The 24,703-nt window shown below is 52.8% G+C and overlaps 1 protein-coding gene across 5 annotated transcripts in view; it reads right to left on the reverse strand.

The window, feature by feature from the left end:
• Positions 1 to 24,703, reverse strand: part of CORO7 (coronin 7) — a 72,946-nt gene that overhangs the window by 45,824 nt on the left and 2,419 nt on the right. For 4 of the 5 annotated variants that reach the window (XR_005064129.1, XR_005064130.1, XM_037029843.1 and 1 more), the window contains exons 2-9: positions 24,604 to 24,700; positions 23,666 to 23,740; positions 20,081 to 20,151; positions 19,386 to 19,569; positions 17,603 to 17,679; positions 8,355 to 8,405; positions 2,706 to 2,792; positions 2,120 to 2,202 (exon numbers count right to left, since the gene is read on the reverse strand). Coding sequence is in view for 2 of the 5 variants with exons in the window: in XM_037029843.1 (XP_036885738.1) it covers positions 2,120 to 2,202; positions 2,706 to 2,792; positions 8,355 to 8,405; positions 17,603 to 17,679; positions 19,386 to 19,569; positions 20,081 to 20,151; positions 23,666 to 23,740; positions 24,604 to 24,700 (725 nt within the window). In the remaining 3 variants the exon portion in view is untranslated. Of the gene's footprint in view, positions 1 to 2,119; positions 2,203 to 2,705; positions 2,793 to 3,026; positions 3,164 to 8,354; positions 8,406 to 17,602; positions 17,680 to 19,385; positions 19,570 to 20,080; positions 20,152 to 23,665; positions 23,741 to 24,603; positions 24,701 to 24,703 lie in introns of those variants that run through there. The other variant, XR_005064131.1, reaches the window with a different exon arrangement.

The raw sequence follows: 24,703 nt of genomic DNA on the forward strand, positions 1-24,703 counted from the left end.
TCTCCTCTAGCTCTTGTAAGAACACACACTGTTCTGCCTAAATTAAGATGGAAAATATGTAAACAGAGAAGAAATTGAGGGGGTGCAGTGGAGGCCTATGGCTGTGCCCATCGGTACACTTTGCATCTTTAGTCCATTCATTCAGCAGATCCCAAACCCCAGGGGGCTACGGCAGGGCTCTGGTTTCCAGAGAGCCTAGTGGCAGGGGACCTGCCACTTCTCAGGCCACCCTGGAGGCTGGCAGGCATCCCTGTCATCCACCACCTTTGTGGAGGATTGAAGAGTCCCCACTCCCCTGCCAAGAGTGTAGGCCCAGTGTGGAGACAGGGCCCAGACTGGAGGATGGAGCAGGGAGGACCTGGGCCAGGCTGGCCCATCTGGGAGTGATTTGAGAAATTCCAGGCCTCACTGGCCCTACAAGGCTATTCTTAACTGCTATAATTACAGGGTCAGCCTTGGCCAGTGGCACTGTGGGGTCTGGGCATCAGTTAACTCCTCCAGGAGTTAACTCCTCCATCAGTTAACTCCTCCCCATGCTGGGGCTGGGTGGGCGGGGAATCCATCACAGGCCAGGGGCGGAGTTTGAAAGGCAGGAAGTAGTAGGCGGGGAGCATTTGATGGTTAGTGCTGGTCCCTTCTCCCAGTTGACCAGCTCCTTCTCTCTGCTGGGGGCCTTGTAGGGAAGGGGCTGTCTAGCCTGGGGAGGCATAAAAGACAATATACCAGCACAGCATCTGTGCCTGGGAAGGGTGTGGAGCCAGAAGGCCAGAGAGCTCCAATTCCTCCAGCACAGGGGGTTCCTAGTGACTACCTTGAATTCCTAGGGCCCAGAGTGGGCAGAAGCCTCACACTCAATTGTAGGAAGGCACTGGTGCTCCCTCAGCCTCGCCTTCCTCATTTGCAAAATGAACCCCACCAGCCCCCAGCCTCTGACTGAGCCATGTGAGAGAATGGGAGTAGAGGACCACGGCCACCCAGACCCTTACGTCTTCTCTGGGCACCCAGCCAGGGGACACGCTCTTAGGGCACTTATCTTTCCCCGCCCCCAGGTCTTTGTCGCTCCTGGGACTTGGGAGAGTTCATAGCACTCTCTGTGACTCAAGTTTTCCCAGTTGTGAAACAGATGAGGAAGTGGCTGAAAGGACATCCAAAAACCAAGGCTCTTTCCTTGCTCTGGCATTTGCAGGCCCTGGCCTGGTGGTGGTGAGGGTCCCAGCAAGCCCCCTGAGAGTCATAACTGAGCAGGGCTAAGGCTTTGTCCCCACCTCCTCCTGTCCCAGCTAGGCCGGTTCCCCACCCTCCAAAGCCTCTTTCCCTCAGCTGGAACATCGGGTCCGTGTGAACTAAAAGGACAGGTCATTTCTCAGCGTTCACCATGTGTCTCCTGGTTCCTACGCAGCAGTGATGTTGGGCCATCTCTGCAGAGAGCCAGCTCAGCCCGGAGCCTCATGGTCACTGGCACAAATCCTCCTACACACTTCCGCGTCGGACGGAGAGATGAGGAGTGTTTGCATACCATGCTGCCTGGGGACCCCCCACCGAGAACAAGGAGGGATGGACATGTGGCCAGGGCTGAGGAGGCCTCCTAGAGCCCATGAGTTCAAGGCCTGCCTGTCTGCTACTTGTGCCTCCAAAACTGCCAGCCCATCTGTCCCCATGTCACCCCAAGCCCTCCCTGAGTCCACCTTGCTATCACAGCCTCAGGTCTCCTCAATCCTGAGCCCCAACAAAACACCCACAGCAAAATGAAGTGCATTCTCAAGCTGGCCACCCATGAGCCTGCCGGGTCACAGTCACCTCCCCAAATGTGACTGTGACCAAGTGGCGCATGGGATGGGTCAGTTGGGCTAACCCACCTATTCTGGCTGCACAAGCAGGGCCAGGTCTGCCCAGCCCAGGCGCCCCTGACTGCTCCTGCGATGGCCCACCTCTCTGACAGCCCGAGCCAGGTAAAGCCCTTCTGGCAGGAAAGGGTGCCTGCACTCTGCAGATGGCCCTGCCGCGGCGCACCAGGGGCCCTTAGCAGTTGTGCCCATTCACAGGGCTGGAACTGAGCCATCGTCCGGGGCCCTCGCCCCATCCCACCTCTAGCCCATCCCAACATGCTGGTTTCTCCTACCCAGGTGAGGTGTCGAGGGTGAGGGAGGTGAGGGCGCTGGAGAAATGCCGAGTGTCCCACAGCTTCACTTCACGTTCACGCATCTGTGGGGAGGGGGTCAGAAAGAGGCTCAGAGGGGTCCAGAGGGCCCATTTGGGCACTAGGTTCCTTTCCAGGGCTCCCCAGGAACCTAGTGCCCAAAGACACAGCCTGGCACAGGGGCACTTGCCCCAGAACAGAGCTTGGAAAGCAGTGTAATGGGGAAGCATGCCAGGAAGGGAGGAGAGGTTGGGTTTTCATGTCCTGCCCCTCCGAGAACCTTTAGGTGACAAGGGACAAGGGGTGTTTCCTTCCATGGACTCTGATCCCTGGGTGTGAGGGGGTTGTTGTGCTACAGTTCCCAGGGTCAGGCTTAGCTATTTCCAATGGAATCTGCCAGTTTTCAGCAGCAGTTGGTCCCCTGGGGCTCAGAGACCCGGCTGCACTCAGGGCAGCACTCAGGGCCGTATATGGACAGGCCTGGAGCTAGCCTGTGGCCCCCACCTCCCAAAGGGCCTCATCCCTACTCTTTTGGTATGGGGCCCTGCTCACCTTCAAGGGGCCCTACCTGGTTGAATCCAGTGGACACAAGGTGCTCCTGGGTGCCTGTCCATGCCAGCCGGCCATCCTTGCTGTTCTCGTGGGCCTGTGTACTCTGCAGGAGGCAGAAGACACAGCTGAGCCACCTCAGGGCCACTTGCCTGGGGGCTGGCTGGAGATGGGGAGGCCTCCTATCGCTATAGGACGAACCTTGGCTGAAGGCAGTGCTGCACCCAGAGGGCTGCCCTAGCCGGGCTCAGTCTCCCTCCTTGTCAGGGAACTGTCAGGCTGTCTCACTCACCACCGGGCCCCCTCGCTACAGTGACCGAGGGTGGTAGCAGGTCCTCACCCTACAGGTGTCCTGGAGGCAGCATTCAGCTGCTGGTCACCATCCCCAGGCTCTGGGGATCTGTGTGCCCTCACAGAATTTCATTTTTCTCACTTGTGCATGGGGCTCATGTTGCCCCAGCTGCCTACTTCCCAGGGCTGTTGAAAGGGTCAGCTGAGACTCTATGTGAGAGAAATGGGTCTGCTGCAAAGAGCTGTGCAAATCAAGGGATTACTAGAATTACCGCTGCCTCCTGACACTGCCAGAGGGACAGGGGGAGGGCCTGGTGCCAAGGTCTGGGGAACGTCCTTGGAGAGGGCGGAGCATGCCCCTTCTGGCCCCTCCCATGGTACTGGAACTGCCAGCTGGAAGGCTTCCTGGGACCCAGGGAGGAGAAGGGAGTTCATACCACAGGCGACCCTGTCCCCTGGGCCCAGGCAGGGGGGAGTCCAGGAGGCCAGAGGAAATGCAAACAGCTCCCTCCCAGTCACCCCGGCCTCTAGAGCCTGAGACAAAAGACCCTGTTACCAAAAATAGCTCACCCTAAACTGTGGCCAGCTTCCTCCAAGCTTCCCACGATCTCCTTGGGAATGAATGAGGGAGGGAGGGAGGCACCCGTGAAGAGCTGGCCCAGCGCCCCCTCCCCAGCCCACAGAGTCAGACCCCAGCGTGGGAGACCATCAGAAACAGCTCAGTGTTGTTCAAGGGGCTTTTCTCACTGCTCACTTCCCACCCAGCCACAGCCAGCACAGGAAGTCAGGGCCAGAGCCTGAGAACCAGGAACCAATACCCCTCTCTCCACTCAAGAGGGGCTGCGGGGTCAGGGTGAGGGTCAGCCCCACCCCTGGCACCCCAGAAGAGTTCAGAAGCATTACATGGGCTCTCAACAGTGTGCTAATACCCCTACGTAAGCAGCAAACCAGATGGCTCACAAGGCATCTGAGTAGCGTTCATTCATTCAACAGACATTCGAGGACTCCCTAGGGCCAGGCATTGTGCTGGGAGCTGATGGTGGGGCCAAATAGATCTCAGACGCAGGGTCACGCACTGGGTGAAGCAGAGCTGCTCACTCATTTGTGTTTTCAATACAGGCATTTGAGCTTATGCTCTGCTAGGTGTTGGGGACACAGTAAACAGAAAAGGTCTCCAAACTCATAGATTATACAAGTCAGGAGGCAGATGTGAACCAAATAGAAACAACCACGCCCCCACACGTTATTACAAATGTCACAGAGGGGTGAGGTGGAGGTTAAGGGCGCGAGCTCTGGAGTCAGACCGCCCGGGGCGAAACCCTGCTCTGCCGGCAGAGACCTCATCTCAGTGTGAGATACTCGACATCTCGGTGCCTCGGTTTCCTCATCTGTAAAAAGAGCACCATAGTGAGACCTACTCTGGAGGGCAGTTTCAAAGAGTGTTAACGGTGGTGAAATGTGTTCAAGGTCTAATGGGTATTTTTTTCAAGCATGATAACAGAGTATAATAAGAATGTAATTGAGAGAAGTAGATATAAGGTAACATTTGACTTAAGATGTGAAGGGTCAGCAGGTGGGAGCCAGGCCAGGAATGTCGGGGTGCCTGGGAGAGCAAAGGGCCCAGCACAGAGGATGGGGGGTGTGGCTGAGGGAGAAGAGGGAAGAGCCAGCCTTCAGGGCCTGTGGAGTGGTTTTTTAATTCAGAGGTACAGGTTGGGGCTGGAACGTGCCTCTGCCTGTACCTCCTACCAGAGACCCAGAGAGAGGAAGCCATCTGCCCCAAATCACCCAGTAAGCCAGTTGGCTATTTGAGCTTCCTGCCTCCTGTGGGCTGAGCCCATGGTTATTGTTCTCCATCTGTGCAAGAGGAACCTGAGGTAAGGACAGGTGAGGAGACAGAGCCACAGCAAGAAGGCAGCAGAGCCCAGGCCAGAAGGAGCCCAGGGTCCAGCTGCGCCTTGGACACCTCAGGTTTCCAACAAACATCCTTGAACGAGCTGACGCTGGGGGAACAGGCCCCTGGGCCCGGGCATTGGGGCAGGGTGGGTGGTGTGGGCTGGTGAGTCCTGCTTGCCCCACAGCTTTCTACTTGCACCTTCTGGTCTCCAAACCAAGAAGTAAAGACAGGTAAGAGCTTAGGCTGAGCCCAGTATGCCCACTGTGTGCACACCCAGCTCAGTCTTCCCAGGACCCAGAGGAAGCCCCTCAGATAGGGAAGGGATGGCCACTAACCCCTTCCCCTCTCCTTTATTGCCAGATCAGTGGAGTGACTTTCATTTTCAAAAATGGCAAGTTCTTCTTTGCTGACCTCAGTGAGACGTAGGAAGGAGGTTCCCTCTCTCCAGAACCCCTGATTCTTATTCTGAGGCAGCAGGGAAGCTGCAGCTGAGACCTAAGCATCCTGCTAACCCAAACCAGCCCTGTCAAAGGAAGCCGCTGGCAGTAATCCCAAACCCAGAGGCCAGGCCTTGGGGGTTTCCCTCTCACAGGGGCCAGCCTTTGTCCCAACAGACGGGTGTCCTCCTTGAGAAGAAGCCCTCCAGTACCCCTTATGTCTCCCCAACATATGACTCCATAAGAGAACAGGAGGGGCTGAGACCAGGCAGTACCTGGGCAACACAGGGCACCAGGAGCAGGCATATAGCATTCCAGCTGCAGTGCAACCCAAATCCCCCCCTGTTGCCATAGCAACACTTCCTGTGTGGGGCAGGGCAGCTAGAGGAGCTGGCCTGAGTTCCTTCCTCAGATGAAGAGACCTTCTCCAGTGGTAAGATACCCAACCCATTCACCCACACTCCTCCTCGGCCAAGTTCAGTGCTGGGCTCCAAATGCCCATCCTCACCCCAGGCCTGTCCAACACATGGGGGTGGTCAGAAGGGAGATCCATCTGCCCACGCCAGAGGGCAGAGGGCTTGTCCCAGGCCCCCTCCTGCCCGACAGGGTACAAAAACCTCACCACTCCCTGGACACCCCCTCAGCTTTGGGCTGACACTTCCCTGGCACACCCATGGTTTCAGGGCCTCAGACACCCCCACCTGGGGTCTGGCACTGGAAGGGGCAGCAGAGGGGCCCAGTGGCCCCCAGACCGAGGCTGCCTCTGCTACTCAGCTGTGTGACCCTGGGGCAGAAATGGTCAAAGGGCAGATTTCACAGGCCAGTCATGAGGGGAGGAAGAGGTGATGTGTGCCCAGGGCTTGGACATAATAAGTGATATAAATGCAATGTAAAAACAAAGCAGGGGGTGTGAATGGGAGGGAGCTGCCCCAGCATCCCCTGCTCCGAGCTCAGGTCACCAGAGACAGGGTCCAAAAAGGGTGGCAGAGGGAAGCCTCCCCACCCAGCCTCCAGGCTTCGGGGACAGCCACTGAAGCAGCGGGGCAGAGGCTGAACAGAGGGTGACACTTCCTTCCTCAACCCCTCTTCCCCAAACAATGCCCCCCTCAAGGAGGAAAGGAGGATCTCAGGAGAAGGTGAAGGTGCTCCCAGAAGGCCTGTCCCTGGAGCTGGCCCCTTGGCTCACACCAACCCTGGCCGCCAGCAGCGGTTTTTCTAATAGAAGCCAGGTGTGGGCCAGATGCCCAGGGCGGAAGTGGGGGCAGGGCCGCCCCCACATCAGCACAGGCACTGTCTTAGCAGCAGGGAAGGGGTGAGAGCCACCCACGCTCTTCCCAGGTCCCCTCACGCAGAAGCCCCTGTAAGGGGGCTCCCACCAAAACCAGATCTTCTCCCTCCCTCTTCTGGAAACTTGGAGCCCCCTGGATGACAGCCACTGCATCTCCACTTCAGCACCATTACCATCCCCTCCTTGCTGGAGAACGACGAGGAAGAGACAAAGAGGAAGAGGGAGGGGAAGGGAAAGGAAGAAAACCAGACAGGGGAGCTGGCAATGCCCAGCTGGGCAGAAAGGGGAGCACCGTGCACTGTGACCCAAGACCTTAGGTAGGAGAGGGCAACCTGAGAAAGCTGAGGGAACAGGGCCTCGGTCTCCCTCCTTCACGTGAGCCGAGACCCCCTTTCCAGGCAAAGGCTTGGAAATGAGCCCCAGAAAGCTACAGCGAGGCTCCCTGCTCACACTTGCACTGACCTGAGACTCAGACTTAGTGATCCTCACCAGCCATAGAAAGCATGCGGCCGGGGGGTGGGAAGCACTAAACCACTTCTGCCCAGCTTGGTTCACCTGTCGGGACTGGCTGAGGCAAAAAGCTGCAACGGGCTACGTGAGGGGGATTGTGGGGGCACATGTATGCAGGGGTTGGAAGTGGGGTGGGGTGACAGGGCCCCAATTACTGCTGGTTGGGTTTAAGCTGGTGGATGGCCCTTGACTCCAGGTGGGGAAAAAATTCTAGAAATGGAGATGAGGGCACCTGTGATGGAACTGGAATTTTGCTGGGCAGCTCCTCCCCTGAGTTGGCGGCAGGGGCCTAAACTCCACCTTCCTCGAGCAAAAAGGCTCCTCAGCTTCTAGAAAAATCTTTTAAAAAATGTGTATCTGCTCATTTCTGCTTAAAACTCCAGTAGCTTCCCATACCACAGGTGACAGGCCCTTCACAGGGGCCCTGCCTCTCCTCTGTGGCCCTCATTCCTGGAACAAGCTCGCCCCACCTCTGGAGGTCTGTGTGTGTCCCCTTTGCACCCCTCAGGCCTCAGCTCCAAGACATTTCCTCAGGGAAGTACCGAACTGCTCCAGCAAGAGAGGCCCCCAGCAAGTGCCCCGTGTGTGCCTCGCTCACCACAGAACGTTCCATGCCTGGAACCAAGCTGCTGTCAAATGAATAAATGACTCCAAAGTGGCTCAATGCCTAGAGCATGAACCCAGGGCCCAGCCTCCCTACTCAGAACTCACAGGGCCACATGCACCCTGTGTACAACCACAGGCAAAACCAAACGCGCTCAGTGCCTGTGTCCTGCAGGCCTGGCAGGCCCCCAGCACAGCCCACAGACCTGAGCACAGACGAAGGGCCTGCCAGCGGTGAGACGGGAGGGGTGCAGAAGGTGGGACTGTGTCTTTTGGTTCCTGTGTGGCTAGCCTCTGCTGACCATGCCAGGAAGGGTGGGTGGGAATGGGGGTCTCAAAGAAGGAGAGGAAGTTGGAATCTCAAATTAACCTCCTAAAGCCATGGACGCCTCCACTGAAAGCCTGTGGGCAGCCTGGCTGCGCCCCATCCTATGATCAAAGTGGGGCCCTCCCAGGACCCAGAATATGCTCCCCAGGAAGAGCTGCAGTCCACCTCTGAGGGGACCTCCACAGAGCCACTGGGCCTTGGCCAGAGGCACAGGGTGTGGCAGACTCTGTCTGCCAGGAGGCTGAGCCCACCCTTGTCTGCACCTGTTAGAGCCACTGGGGCCTCACCCAAGCCCAGCTGCCCACACAACTCACCTGCGAGGCCTCAGGCTTTGTTCTAGGGTCAAAGATCCGCAGCTGCTTGTCCTGGAAAAGCAGAGAGGAGGTGGCAAGAGTGAAATTAGACTGGGCTGGGTGTCTGGGGTCCAGCGTGTCTCCCCGACCCCAGGCTCTGATGGTTCCACCCCCAGTATGCAAGACTGGTATCCAGCGCCAGGAGACCCCTCCCCAGACTGGTTCCTCCTTCTCACCTCAGGGGGGAGGCTGCTTGTCTTGCCCTAGTCACTCACAACAGAGAACTTACTGACCAGAGTTCACATTTCCTAAGTCGCTACTATGTATCAAACATGTTATATACAGCGTCTCTTCTCATCTTTCCAGCCACCTTATGAGGCAGTACTATCACCATGACCCCTTCACAGAGGGAGAAACTGAAGCCCAGAAACCAAACTCCAGGCTACCAGCTGCTACATGTGTGTTCAACCATGTGCTTGGCCCAGCCCAGAGGGGCTCATGGGACATCATTTCAATACTTAAAAAACCTGGTGATGTGCCCTGGCTGATGTGGCTCAGTGGATTGAGTGCCAGCCTGCAAACTAAAAGGTTGCTGGTTCCATTCCCAGTCAAAGCACATGCCTGGGTTGTGGGCCAGGTCCCAGCTGGGGGTAGTGAAAGGCAGCAGGTCAATGTATCTCTCTCACATCTTTTTTCTTTCCCTCTCTTTCTCCCTCTCTTCCCCTCTCTCTAAAATTAAACAGCCCTGGCTGGTGTGGCTCAGTGGATTGAGTGCCAGACTGTGTTGCCTGTTAAATTTCCAGTGGGGGCACATGTCTGAGTTGCAGGCTGGGTCCCCAGTGTGGGGAGTTCAAGAGGCAACCACGCACTGATGTTTCTCTCCTCTCCCCTCTTTCTTAAAATAAATAAAATTGTTAAGAAGATTAAATAAAATATTAAAAATCTTTGGGAAAAAAACCTGGTGTCTAACAAGGACGATGAGTTTACACGTCTTAACCATCACTCAGCACCCAGTTGCTGAGGTGGCAATCAGAAGAGACAAAGAAGAAAAACATAAAACGCTTATACCTTTATAAGGACTTTATATCTGTGCAACAATATGTGTGCGTGTGTGCACACACAAATGTGCATAAAGACCTGGGAGAGAGGGAGGACAGAATCTGCTTCCACTATCTACAGGCTTAGCCATGATAAATTCTTTCTTTTTTCTCCCTTCCTTCCTATAATCTTTATCATATTTTTTCCATTACCATCTAGTCCCCTTAAGCCCACCCTGGCCATAATAAATTCTTGAGTGCTAAAAGAAAAATGCAGGACAACATGGCATGGTACGATCCTACTGTGGTAAAAAATAAACAAAAATCCCCATTTGTCTAACCATGTTTTTGCAGGTTTTCCAAATTTGCTGAGCAAGGAGAAAGGTGCTGAACAGCACAAGCCACATGTTAAAACTTGGTGTCGGGGCTGGGGGGGTTGGGGTCGACTAGCTTTTCCTTTCCACACCCTCAAATGGCTCCACTTTGTCTCAATCAGCGTGGACTCACATTTCCATAATTGGAAAAACAATAAACCCGCAATGAACAACTGAAATTTGACATTAAAAACAATATCATTTACAATAGCACCAAATATTTGAAAATACTTAGCTATCGATCTACTAGAATATGAACAGGATCTGTATGAGGAATACTACAAGACTCTCATGAAAGAAATCAAAGAGCTAAATAAATGGAGAGAGAGACAGTCTGTGCTCACGGGCAGGAAGACTCAACACCATGAAGTGGCCAGTACTTCCCAACTTCAGCTAGATTCAGTGCGTGCCCAGTGAAATAATCCAGCAAGTTATTTTGTGAATATTGACAAACTGATTCTAAAGTTAATGTTGACAGGCAGAAGATTCCTAGTAGTCAAGTCAACATTAGAGAAGAGCAAAGTTGGGGAACTACTGCTACCAGAATTTACCCTGAAACAACAGTCGTCAAGACAATGTGGGCCCTGGCTGGGTGGTTCAATGGACTGAGTGTGGCCTGAGAACTGAAAGATCACTGGTTTAATTCCTGGTCAGGGCACATGCCTGGGTCTCGGGCCAGGCCCCCACTTTGGGACACGTGCGAGGCAACCAATCGATGTACCCCTCACACATCAATGCTTCTCTCCCCTTTCTTTCCCCCTCTCTTCTCCTTTCTCTAAAAGCAAATAAATAAAATCTTTAAAAAAAAAGACAGCATGGTATTGGCATAAGAATACGCAAATAGACTTCCTCGTGCTGTCACCTGATTTTTGACACAGAAACAAAGGCAATAATACCATGAAGAAAAGAGAGACTTTTCAATGAACGGTACTAGAACTAGACATACACATGGAAACAAATCTAGACATATGCTTTATACCTTTCACAAAAATTAACTTAAAATGGATCATGGAACTAAATGTCAAAGGCAAATCTATAAAAACTCTAGATGAGCCCTGGCTGGTGTAGCTCAGTGGATTGAGTGCGGGCCTGCAAACCACATGATCGCGGTTCGATTCCCAGTCAGGGCACATGCCTGGGTTGCAGGCCAGTTCCCAGCAGGGGACTCACGAGAGGCAACCATACACTGATGTTTCTCTCCTTCTCTCCTTCCCTTCCCCTCTAAAGATAAATAAATAAAATATTTTTTAAAAACCCTCTAAATGACAACATAGGAAAAAATCTAGATGACACTGCATCTGGCAATCAGTATTTACTACAACACCAAAAGTATGTTCTGTGAAAGAAGTATCAGTAAGTTGAACTTGATTAAAACCAAAAACTTGGGTCAAGATGGCGGCATAGGCAGACATGGCTCGCCTCCTCGCACAACCACATGAAAATTACAACTAAAATATAGAACAGCCATCTCACAGAACCATCAGAAATCAAGTTGAATGGAAGTCTGACAACTACGGAATTAAAGAAACCACATCCATCCAGATGGTAGGAGGGACGGAGACACAGAATGGGCTGGCCCCACACCCATGTGTGGTAGATAAAAATCTGGAAGGGATATCTCAAGAGCAAGGAGTCCCAGCCCCACTCCAGGCCCCCAGCCCAGGGTTCCAGTGCCAGGAATGTAAGACCCCATAACTTCTAGCTGCAAAAACCAGCAGAGTTTGAGTCAGTGGAAGAAACTTCTGGATCCCCAAGCAGTTCCTCTTAGAAACCCACACATGGACTTAACCAGACTCACTCCCTCTGAGCTCCAGCACTAGGGTACAGTTTGAAAGGCACCAGTGGCTACAGGAAGAAAATGAAGTGTCCAGTATCAAGGCAAAAGCTAGGGGACGGCCTTCTCCCAGACAGAAAGGCGGGTAGAGGCCATTGTCCCTTTTCTGAACCCTCCCCCAACATAGCCACAGAGCCCACAGGCTGGTACCATATCTGAGACTCCATCAACCTGGCTAACATTGTTTGCCCCACCTGGAGATCCCCAGAGACTCTGTCCCACCCAACTCCACACAACAGTAGAGTGGATGAAGCCAAGAATCAAATCAGTGATTTGGAATATAAGGAGGCGGAACTAACCAATCAGGACCAGGAGAAAAAAGAATCCCAAAAAAACGAGGTAGTGCAAGCAGCCTCTGGGACAACTTCAAGCGTTCCAACATTCACATTATTGGAGTGTCATAAGACAAGATAGAGCAAGAAATTGGAAATCTATTTGAAAAAAACAATGACAGAAAACTTCCCTAATTTGGTGAAGGAAATAGACAATCAAGTACAGGAAGTACAGAGAGTCGCAAACAAGATAAATGCAAAGAGGCCCACTCCAAGACACATCATAATTAAAATGCCAAAGGTTAAAGATAAAGAGAGAATCATAAAAGCAGCAAGAGAAAAGCAGTTAGTTACCTACAAAGGAATTCCCATAAAACTATCAGCTGATTTCTGAAAAGAAACCTTGCAGGCAAGAAGGGTCTGGAAAGAAGTATTTGAAATCATGAAAGGCAAGGACCTACATCCAAGATTATTCTACCCAACAAAGCTAATATTTAGAATGGAAGGGCAAATAAAGTGCTTCCCAGATAAGGTCAAGTTAAAGGAGTTCATCATCACCCAGATCTTATTATATGAAACATTAAAGGGACTTATCTAAGAAAGAAGATAGTAAAAAATATGAACAATAAAATGACAACAAACTCACAACTATCAACTGAACCTAAAAAACAAAAACAAAAGCAAACAGCTAGATTAGGAACAGAATCACAGAGGAGAGAGGAAGAATGTGGGTAAAAGGTACAGGGAATAAGAAGCACAAATGGTAGGTACAAAATAGACAGGGGGAGGTTAAGGACAGTACAGGAAATGGAGAAGCCAAAGAACTTACATGTGCAACCGGTGGAAATGAACTAAAGCGGGGGGGGGGGGGCGGGGGGGGGATGTACGTAGGAGAGAGGATACAGGGCAGAGAAGAATAAAGGGAAGAAAAAAAATGGGACAACTATAATAGCATAATCAATAAAATGTATTTTTTTAAAAAGCAGAACGGTAGTTGCCAGGGGCTGGGAGAGGGGATAAAAGAAAGTTGTTTAATGGGTATAGTTTTCAGTTCTACAGATGAAAAAGTTCTGGAAACCTGTTTCACAACAATGAGAATATACTCAACATTACTGAACTGTATACTTAAAAATGGTTGATAGTAAGTTTTATGTGTTTTACCATAATTTTAAAAAATAGCTATCAGTCTGCAAAAAGACATGGAGGAACCAAAAAATGCATACTACTAAATGAAAGAAGTCAATCTGGAAAGGCTACACACTGTACGACTCCAGTGACCTGGAATCTGGGAAAAGACGAAACTTACAGAGACAGCAAAAAGGTCTGTGGTGCCCGTGGTTTGGGGACAGGGCAGGAGGGACGTACAGGGGAAGCACAGGGAGCTCTTTAGGGTGGTAAAACTACACTATATGATGCCGTAATGAGGACATCACCCATTTGTCAAAACCCATAGAATAATACATCAAGAATGAACCTTATGGACCTTAGTTAATAATAATAACGTAGCAATATTGGTTTAATTGTAACAAACATACCACATCAGTGCAAGGAGGGAAGGGGATACAGGAACCCTTGGTATTATCTACTCAATGTTTCTGTGTGGCCGCCGCCTGGGTGCCTGGGATGCAGACAGGGCAAACAGTCCCCATGAAGTGTTGGACTCTGAGACACTTCAGGTAGCCACAGGAAGCTTCGGGGAGGAACTTGGACCTAAGCTGAATCCCAAAGGAGAAGCAGAGCTTGTACTGGGAAGGGAAAGACATTTGAGGAGGCAGAAAAGAACGAGCAAAGACGAGGAGACACAAGCTTGCTGGCATGTGATGTGGAGAAGAGATGGCCACGAAAGGAAAGTGGGTGGCAAGAACACAGTTATTAACAACCACACCTAAAACAAAAGCAAACTAAGAGGACAGCTACATCAGGAGCAGAACCATAGAAATGGAGATCTCAAGGAGGATTAGCAACAGGGGAGTGGGAGAAGGAGAAGGGGGGAGAAGGTACAGAGAATAACTAGCATAGATGGTAGGTAGAAAATAGACAGGGGGAGGGCAAGAATAGTAGGGGAAATGTAGAAGTTAAAGAACTTGTGACACATGGTCATGAACTAAAAGGGGGGAATGGGGGAGAGGGGGTGTGCAGGGTAGAGGGGAATGAAGGGGAGAAATGGGACAACTGTAATGGCATAATCAATAAAATATATTTTAAAAAGTGAAAAAAAAGAATAGAGGGGTACTGGGGAGCACACATGTGGACGACGGAGGGGGCCACTTGGAGATGGCCTCCAAAGCCAGACCTCCCTTGGCAGAGTCACCCCAGGCTTTCCTGACACATCTCAGTGGGTTCCTGGGGTTCTTGGGTCACTCCTAGAAAAGCCTTCCCTGCTACAGTTTAGTGAGCACTTGCCATGTGTCAGGCAGACACTAGGCACTGTCCAATGATTAGCTCTGAGGAACCACTCAGCTAAACAGCCTCAGGTTCAGGATGCTGTTTTGAGACAGAGGTCAGACAGCCAAGGCAGAGAGAGGCAAGAACAGTGAAAGAGAGAAGGAGAGAGAGGATGGAGACAAAGAAAAACAGAGAGATAGAAAGGAGACAGAGAGAAAGCAAGGACAAAGACAGAGGAGACAGAGGCACAGAGGGGACAGAGAGGGGACAGAGAGGGGACTACTACAGACAGGAAAGACAACAAGGGACAGAGACAGGGCAGCAAGAGATAGAGGATGGTAAGAGACACACAGATGCCGGGCAAGAGAGACCCGCTACTGGCAGCAAGGACATAACCCACATCTGAGCAGCAGAGCCACAGTGGAGAGCCAATGGCCTGGATTCAAACACCAACTCCACCACTCAGGTGCTGTGACCTGGGCAAACCCACAGCCCTTGGTAGGATGATGGCAGTGCATCTCACAGGTCTGAGTAACAGTCTCAGCATGTGAACAGTAACTAAAGGCAGCTGGATCATCTAACCAGTGCTCAGATTGAGCACTAGAGGCTGGTGTGGCAATCATGGGGTCTACAGGGACCAGAGAGAGGAGTGGGCACAGGCTGCAGGGCATGTCCTGCCAGGCCAACAGGAACACAGGAGTGGGAGCTTAGTGGGAGGCCAGCTATCTGTGAGGTCCGCGCGCCCCCTAGCGGTCACTTGGAAGAGCTGGGAGGCGAGTTGGAGGTGCCTTTGGGGGCGTTGATCCCAGGCCTTGCACGGGGAAACAAGGGCCCTGGGAGAAAGAGCTGCCCCAAGGCAGAATGGGAGTCAGGCCAGGCACCAGGAAGGTTTCCCCACCAACTGGGAAATGGTGCTGAGAGGGGCAAGGCTTTAATGGGAAACATCTTCCAGTTTACTCCCTCCATCCCTCCCTCCCTCTCTCTCTCCCTCCCTTTATCATTCTGTGCCTACCTCTGTCACACTCACCAAGGAAACGCAGGACAGAGAGGGTTTCTCATTGGAGAGGGGGGTCACATAGGACTCCGACAGACTGGTCCCCTGCCTAAGATGCCTGTCCCCTCCTCTTCAGCAAGGGCTCATACCTAGGGACAAGGCTTGACCTCACCACCCCTCAGAAGTCATGCTCACCAGCCTTTAGCCTGAGCAATGGCCACATGACCACCTTGCCCTCAAACAGCAGCTTCTAGGGGGCCAGCGGCCCAGTCTTATTTACCTCTTGATCCCCAAAGCTCAGGCAAATGTCTAGCACCTACTGTTTAATGAATAAGTAGGGGGGTTGATAAAGACTAGGAAATGGCTAAGTGAAATAAGCCAGTCAGAGAGACAACAACCATATAATTTCATTTATATGTAGAGTCGAATGAACAAAATAAATTAACAAGCAAAATAAAAACAGATTCAGATACAGAGAATAGACTGAAGCTGTCAGAGGGGAGGGCATGGGGGCTGGGTGAAAAGGTGAAGGGATTAAGCAACAGTATGGTGATCACCACAGGGAAAAGACGGGTGGGGGGAGGTAGAAGAGGAGAAAGGGGGTATAAATGGTGATAGCAGAAGTGACTTAGGTGGTGAACACACAAAATACAGAGACAAGGTATTACAGAATTGTACACCTGAAACCCACATAATTTTATTAACCAAAGTCACCCAGATAAATTCAATTAAAAATTTTTTCAGAAGACCAGGAAATGGGGCTTCCTACAAAGTGGAAAAATAAAGAGTTGGGAATAGGATCCCACCAAGTATGCAGACACCCCATTTTCTCCTTCAGAGGCATCCTCACACCTTCCTGACCTGCTCCTCCTCTCCACTGCCTCCCCCAGCCACGCTGGAAGAAACTTTGCAGGCTCTTTTCTTGCCTTCCACCCACTTCTCACATGCAGCTGCAGGCTACAGTACACCCCAAAAGGCCCTGAAGGTCACCTACATTCCTAAATCCAACAGCTGGGTGTCCTTTGCCTCTTCACATGCTCTTCCCAGTGTTCCCTGCCACCTCCTTGGGGTAGAGAGCCAGCCCTGCCTCGGCTGCCTTCCTCCCACTGGGCAGCTCCTTCTGTCTCCTTTGCAGGTTCCGATCCTCCCTCCCAGTTTACTTTGTCACCTGTTCTCATTTCCTTCTCTCCCACTTAGGAGCACTCCAGTCACTGTGCAGGTACCACATAAACGCAGACAGCGTCCACCCTTCCACCATGCCTGCTGTCTAGAGCCCCAGTCCATGGACTCAGATGATCCTCCCACTTGGATGCCCCAGGTACCTGCAACCCAGAAGGCTTAGAGCCATACAAGGGAGCACCCCATTACAGTGGCTATTTCCTCCAGCCCGTAGCCAGAAGCCAGCCTCACAAGCCCCCCCCACTCCTCACACCTTGCCCATCACCAACCCGCAGCTGTCACCCTCAAGACTGCTCTTCTCCTCCCCCAGAAATGCCCCATCTTCATTTTGGGATATGCACCCCCGCCCCCCACCTGCAATGCTCCATTGGGGCAAGACAGCTAAGCAGCTTTCAAAATGCAAATCTGCTCACCTCCTTCACCCCAGAGCCTGCCCCTCCCTGGCTTTAAACACTCCAGCACTTTCTACAGTAACCAGCAGGACCCTTGGGCACTCGACTGCTCTCTGCACCCAGGACTGCCCTGGCCCCTGCACCCAAACCTGCAGCTCCCAAGCTCCTCTCTCTCTGCTCCACACCATTAACCCTTCCTTCAGAGCCCCTACCAGAGGCCACTCACTGCCTGAGGCCAAGCCTCCGCAGCACCTCTGACCAGCTCAAAGCACTTCAACTCTCTCGCACAGGTCATAATGATTGTTTCAACTGTATGATTCCCTGATCCACTTTGGCCTCACCTGCCCACAGGACTAGGCAGGTGGCATGGGGCCTGGTGTCAGCGAGGACCACGAGCTCTGCTGACTGGGTGTGGGGGTTGGCCAAGTACCCCGAGTCTGGCTCCTCCTAACAGTTTGGACAAAGCACATAGGCAGGGAGGTGAGGCTTCCTGAAGTTGGTGATGGGAGGTAAATGGCACAAACCAAGATGCAGCAGGGCCGACGTGGGCTTTACTTGTGCCCTCATCTGATAGGGACCTCAGGCCCTAGTACCAAAGAGGGGTGGGGGCTTGCAGATGCAGGTATGAGTTAGAAGGTGGGAGGGGAGCTGAGGTGGGAGGAGGCCTGAGGAATGCCCATCCTTCATGCTCTTCTGCCCCATAAATACCACCAGCCTGACAGGCACAGCCCAGGATGTGTGCTCCACGGCGCCTCAGGCCCTCCACAGGCATGTACTTGAACTTCACCGCCCACCTGCTTACCTTGCATGTTGTGCTCACCAGCGCTCCATCCCGGCTCCAGACAGCACCCTGCACCAGGTCCCCATGGGCGGCCAGCTCTGCAGAGAAGCAGCCAAAGTTGAGAGGTGCACTGGGTCCCCACGCCCTGCCCTGGGCAATGAGAACACAGTGGGAACAGCTCCTTCCAGATACGCTGCACTACACCCAGGGCTCCTTTCTTAGCCCTGCCACTGCCAGGCCATGCTCCTACTCTAAAACCTTCCAAGGCTCCCTGCACCTCACTCCTGTAGAACCGCTGTGCTTTGCTGAGGAGTCATGACAACCTCAGCGCAGTGCTGAGTATCCAATAAGTGCTTGAGATGACAGTTACAGCTGGGCTGACTCCCTAAAGACACTTGTGTGATTACCTTCACCTCTGCTTCAAGGGTTAGGCTGGTCTCCTCGACTGTGCCAGCAGCTCTTTGGGGGCAAGTCCTACATCTTCTACTTCCCATCCATGTGGCACAAGATGCCCCCATAGTGGGCACTGGCTGATGCTGTCAGGAGGGGACCTGGGAGACACCCAGTTATGCTATTGACAGCCCTTGGCCCCAGCCCCAGAGAAGGGGACATCACCACTGTGAGCTTGGCCTACCCTGGACACTGCATAGCCCTGGGGTGTCAGTCTGTCCTTCAACTCTCTGAGCCTTTTGTCTTTACCCTGAAAATGGGGTGAGCATGTCAAAGAGTCTGCAAAAAGGACACAATGACATACCACAGACAATACCTGGGCTCAGCGTGGTTAGCACTGTAGGGTCATGACCAGTCACACACGGAGGGGCTGGCCCAGAGTTATCGCTGTCCATGTGTGCTCTGGATGCCTGTGTCCCCCAGATTTCACAGACTGAGACCTAAGCCCCACTGTGATGGAATTTGGAGGTGGGAGCCTTTGGAAGGCAACCAGCTCATGAGAGGGGAGCACCCATAAATGGGATTAGTGGTCCTATGAAAGAGGTCCCAGAGAGCTCCCTTGCCTCTTCCACCATGGGAAGACGCAGGGAGAGGATCGCTGGTTATGAATCAGGAAGCAGGTTCTCGTCAGACGCCAAATTGGTTGGCACCTTGATCTTGGACTTCCAGCCTCCAGAACTGTGAGAAATAAATTCCTATTATTCATAAGCCACCAGTCTGTGGGATTTTGTTATAGCCACCCAAAAGACTAGGGACACCTACACTGGGAAAATAGGAGGAGAAGGAGCATGGTGAGGCAGGGATGCGGCAGGGCTATGAGAGAGCAAATCCTCATCTCCTGGGTAGAAGTCAGTAGTTTGTTTTCAAAACTTAAACAACAGCCCTGGCTGGCATAGCTCAGTGGATTGAGCACGGGCCTGCGAATCAAAGTATCACGGTTCAATTCCCAGTCAGGGAACATGCGTGGGTTGCAGGCCAGTTCCCAGCAGGGGACACATGAGAGGCAACCATACACTGATATTTCTCTCCCTCTCTCCTTCCCTTCCCCTCTAAAGATAAAGAAATAAAATCTTAAAAACAAAACTTAAACAACATACAATTCAAGAAATAACAGTATAAGAAGTTATTTAGACGTGTGGAGGAAAAAGCAAAAAAAACACCTAAGTGAGATGAAAACGGATGCTTTGGGAAATGGAGACAGTGGGGTATTTACAATTGAGACTTGATTTTATACTATGCACATGTGAGTTTCGATACTTACTTTACGACTCATGACATCAAACACGTCAACACAAATGGAACACTGTCCAGGAGGGGGCTGCCCAGAAAGCGCCGTGGCTAATGTGGCCTGTACCTGTTAGGGGCTGCTGCTTGGCCACATCCCAGACCTTCACGGCCGCGCCTGCTGTGCTCACCAGGATGCCGTCCACGGTGGGGTGGAACTGCAGCACCTCCACCCGCGTGTCCTCAGGGCCCAGCACTAGCCCAGGCCCTGAGGGCAGCTCCTGGCCAGGGGCTGGCAGTCGCCACAGTTTCATCTGTGGGAAAGAGCAAGTCTGTGAGCTCAGGACAAGGAGGGGCCTCACTGCATCCAGCCTGCCTCGCCTGGGGCTGCTACCCCTATCCCCAGAGGCCGTGCTTGGGCACAAGGCTGTGTGTCCACGTTGGGGAAAGGAGGTGGACCTGGTCAGGATCACGGGCGTGGGTGAAGGCTGAGGGGAAATGGGAGTGGAGAAGCCAGGGGCTCCGATCCACCTCTTCCAGGTCCCCGCGTACCACCCTAGCCTCGCTGTCCTTAGGCAGTCAAGCAGCAGGACAGCAGGTCACAGGCAGGGCTCTGGCAAGTGCACAGAACACACGGGAGGGCTGGAGTGTGCTGAGGAACTAAGAAAGTCTGCACTAGCCGGCCCTGCAGCTCTGGAGAAGGTGAAGGCGTAGTGGGAGGGGCTGGACTGGGGCAAAGCAGAGCCCTAGAGGCTCTGAGGGCTCAGAAGGCCCCAACTAAGAGTGGGTGAGGCATCGAGCAGCTCTTCCAGTGACTCCACTCACCGTCCCATCAGCTGATCCCGTGGCCAGGAGGAAGTCATCAAAGGGAGAGAAGTCCAAGTCTGTGACCAGGTCTGTGGGAGAGGAATGGCTGACTCAGGCCCGACAAGAACTAGACAGGACGTTCTACTTCCAGCCCAACATGCCCTTTTCCCAAGACTGGGAACCAAAGCCCAGGGTTTCAGAGGTGATAACTGCACACAGCAGTAGGTTCCATGTCCCAGAAGGAGGGCACCTCTGCAAACTATGGGCAAATGCCATAGACCTGCAACACATTTCCCTGAGAGCCCAGTGGACTCAGGATGGCCAAGGGCCCAGCACAAAGAGGTCAGCAGGACAATGGGTGGGAAGCTCCTCAGATTACCAGCACCTGTAATCACCCCAAATCCAGAGGCAAGCCTGGGCCTGGCTCTAGAATGTGTGAATGAGCAGTGCTGGCCCCACTCCAGTCACAAACCACCCAGGCCAACTGGACCTCAGCACTTCCCAGGGCAGATGCACGCGTCAGTGCAGGTGCAAGTAGGGGTGAGCTGTGCACCCAGGGGTGACCCAAAGGTTAGAGGCAGGAAAGGCTTCAATGGGGGATATGGTGGGCCATGGAGGAGGCAGTGGGGGGACAGGGAGGAAGGTGGTTGTCACATGCCTGACCCATTACTCCCCCTAAGCCAGGGCTGACCAGTCCAAGCGTGAGAGTGCACCTGATCTGCGCCCCCCACAGCCAGATTCTCTTAGGGGCATTAACCAGGAACGGGAAGGCCTGGCAACAGGGTGCTGTAGGGACTGGCCTGAGTGGAAAGCCGCCAGGCTGAAAGGAGCTGGCAGCTCCCATGCCAGGACCCTCCTACGACCTGTGCACTCAGCTGCTCCTTTGGTTCTGGAAGCTCCCCAAGTCCCTCCCAATGGACCCCTTTTTGGCTTAAGCAAGCTGAAATTAATTTCTGTTCTTTGCAATCAAAGAACATGAACTTCCCAGCTCTGGAGGTACCAGGAGGGGAGGTTGGGGCACAGAGTGAGCCAGAGCCCAGAGGGAAAATGAGGCCGGGCAGAGATACAGCCAGGCCTCGGGTGTTGCGTGGGATGTGAGCAGGACAGCCAGGCCTGCAGCACCAGAGTGAGAGCAGAGCAGCCACCGTACCGCCTGCCTCTCCACAGGGCCAAGCACAACATTTTCCTCTTGGCCACAGGTAAGGAAGAAAAGGCGGTGTAATAAGAACAGGTATCCCCTAGGACAGCCTCAGCCAGGACTCCCGGCCACAAACCCCCGCTGCTCTACCCTGTAGGTTCCACGTTGGGCAGGGCAGGGCCAAGGCCCAGAGCAGCAGCCAAGGCAGGCAGCCTGGCACGCTGAGAAAATGAGAAATAGTAATGTGGCCCATCCGTGCACCTGGCTATGCGGGAAGCCTGAGTCCTGCATATGCATTTGTCTCACCAAATCCTTAGTGACCCACCAGGATGGCATTGGGGCATCATTGCCCGAGTGGAGGACAAGTACATGTGGACAGAGAGGTTAAGTAACTTGCCCAGAGATACACAACTAAGAAAAGACCAGGCTGAGGATCAGGCCAGGCAGTCCAGCTTCAGAACCTACATCCTCGGCACATCGTCACACTGCCTTTCCCAAACTGGAGAGCAGACCCCAGCCCACCCCACAGCCTAGATATGCAGCAAGGCCCTCTAATTGCCTCCCTGACCTCTGCTCTACTGGGCAGCTGGACTGAAGGGCCACGTGGCACTAAGGCAAGACACAGAAGGTGCCCCAATGGCTGCGCATCCTGAACACAGTAGCCAGAGCCCAGCCCACCACAGTCTCCCCACCCCCCGTGGCCCCTAAGAGGGCAAATAGTGCCTGGTGCCTCGAGGGCAGGTTCTGAAGGAGCTGAAGCTCAGTTACTCCCAGAGTAGCTTTCCAGAAAAGCCGCTCCTGCAGGGAGAGGTTCTGAAGAGCTGCAGCCACAGTGAGGCCTCGACCTGCCAACAGAAGCCTGGTCTAGCTTCTATTCGGAGCCCCCAAGTCGCAGGGCTCTCACCACCTCAAAAACATCGCCAACGTGGGGCAACTCCCCTGTGAGTAAAAGCACCTGGAAGCAAGCAGCACGGTTGCTGGGAACGCAGGGTCAGGCAGACCTGGGTCCCGTTCTGGCTCTGCCTGCAGCAGTACCACCGCTGGCCAGCTCCAAACCTCTCTGAGTCACAGCCTTCCTAGCTGTAAATGGGTTATTTTAAAATATACTTCAAAAATACGTGAGAGTAGATCAGAGAGCAGACTTCTTACGTACACTACAACCCAGATGGGTCTCAAAGCATTATGCTGAGTGAAAGAGGCCAGATTCAAAAAGACTACGTATGCTATTTCCCATTTGTGTGAAATGTTCAGACAAGGTCATTTTAGAGCAGAGGCCAGCAAACACTTTCTGGAAAGGGTGAGGGACTAAATATTTCAGGCCTAAAGGACCACACTGCCTCTGCTCCATGCCCCAGTTGCTGGGAGAAAGTGGCTACAGACTGGCCACCCATGAAGAGGCCTGGCAGTGTTCCAATACAACAGGGTACAAAGACAGGCAGCAGTGGGCTATGGCCACACCAGTAGCCTGCAGACCCCCAAGCAGAGGCAGAAAGTACATCAACAGTTACCTGAGGCCACAGTGCCTGAGGTGGAAATGGTTTAAGCATGAGGGGCGTGAGGGATCTTCTGGGAAATGTTCTAAAACTGCATGGCGGTGTACGCAACCTTTAACTTTGATAAAAGTCATCAAATTCTTCAATTAACACGGGTAATATTAATGATATGTAAATAATATCTTGATAAAGTTGTAAAAAGCTTTAAAGGAGGACTAGATGAGGATCAATCTTCATGATCATTATTTTACTCGCTGCCAGCAGCAGCAGCAGCAGCAGCAGCGTTCCTACACTGAGCTGCACACCCAGAACAGGGACTAGAGATCAGTCCCCTCCTCTCCCCCAAGGCCAGCCCCCAGACTGCCGGGAATGCAGGTTAGAGGAGCTGAATCCATAGCTGCCAAAGCTGGACTGAGAAAGAGGAGGCAGCTGGGTATTGCCCTAGGAGAGCACACTGTTTCCCGAAGCTGATGGGCCGCCAGGCAGGTTGCTGGGAGCCCCCAGAAGTAGATGTGGCAGACAAAGTTCTCTCTGTATGGGTCCATCTCTGGCCCTGCAGCCCAGCCCACCCACTCCTTAGAGGGCCCTGAGCAATCAGGCTGGGGGGGAGGCTTGGTGGCAAGGGGTGGTCCCTTAGGCTCCAGGACAGGACACAGGGCTTAGAACCACTTAGGTTCTCCGCAGTAACAGGGAGCCAGCTTCTGCCTGGAGCCTCGTGTTGTGCTGGTGCACACCCTCTTCCTCCCAGCCTAACCACCTACAGCACTCGGCTTCCCTCGTCTCTGCACAGGCCCTAATTCTTTTACCTGGACTTAGCATACCAACCTGGACCCCACCTGTCAGAAGGCACAGTGAGGACAACAAAAGGGACCTGGCAAGCCACAGGCCTGTAAGACCAGGTGAGTACAAATCCTTAGCTCCAGATAAGGAGAGGCAAGTTTGAGATTTCCGAGGTCAAGTCCCCCTACTCACCAGAATGGCAGCCCAGGTGGGTCACGTGTCTCCTCTCCTCTCCCTGGCCTTCCAGAGGCACGATGCCCAGCACACCTGGTAAACAAACACAGGGACTCTGACTTCTGGCCTAACGGCAATCATCAACCTATGAGTCTAGGACTCCCAGGGGACACAAGACCCAAAAGCTCAGGCTTGGACGTTTCCAGAACCTCTACCTATCATAAGAGCACACCCCTCTATAGAGAGATTGGCCCAGGGTTAGGTCCTTTCCTATACAAGAACCTTCTGTGACACTGGAGATAGAGAAGACCCTGGGGAAAGAGGCTTTCTGGCACTGTGGGTCGTAAGAGGTAAGGTGCCAGTAGCTGCCATTTTTCCCAGCTTTACCTAAAAAAGAAGCCATTACCCAAGTGGAGCAGAGCTGAGGGACAAGAGAAAAGCTGGGGCCAATGGCAAGTGTGAGCCTCTGGATACAGCTTTGCCTGAAGCCCCTGGACTTATTAGCTATATGAACCAAAAAGGTATCATTTTTGCTTAAGCCAGTTTGAGGTTTGAGTTCTCACTGACAACCAAAAGAGTCCTAACTAATGCAAGGAGCTTTACAAATCTTAGTATTCCTATTAATTCTAGCCACCCCTAGGCCCCCAGGGAAGGAGTGAACAGCATGTGGGGACAACTGGAAACAAAGGCAACTGCCCTCTCCCCACCTTCCTGGCCATGTTCTTGAAGACTACAACCAATGTGGTTTACACAAAATATATACACACAGTCTAACCAAAACCGATATGATTACTGCACAATGACCATTTTGTAGGAGTCTAAGATCCTGCATGGTGCAAACCTCTGAGCCCCCAAAAGGCACCTCCAAGCCTCCAGCCTGCAATGAGTCTGCCCCTCTACCCCACCCTACTTGGGTAACAATTCCTGAATCTCCACATCCATGTCCACCTCCTTACCTGGATGGTCAGAGTTGAAGGCGATCAAGCTGCAGCTGGATTTGATATGGTTCCCACAAGAGGGGGTAGTTCCTGCTCGAATGTCACTGATCCAGGACTG

This window comes from Sturnira hondurensis, unplaced genomic scaffold (genome assembly GCF_014824575.4).
Source record: "Sturnira hondurensis isolate 20B ecotype Veracruz unplaced genomic scaffold, ASM1482457v3 Scaffold0020579, whole genome shotgun sequence".
In the NCBI taxonomy this organism is placed as follows: Eukaryota; Metazoa; Chordata; class Mammalia; order Chiroptera; family Phyllostomidae; genus Sturnira; species Sturnira hondurensis.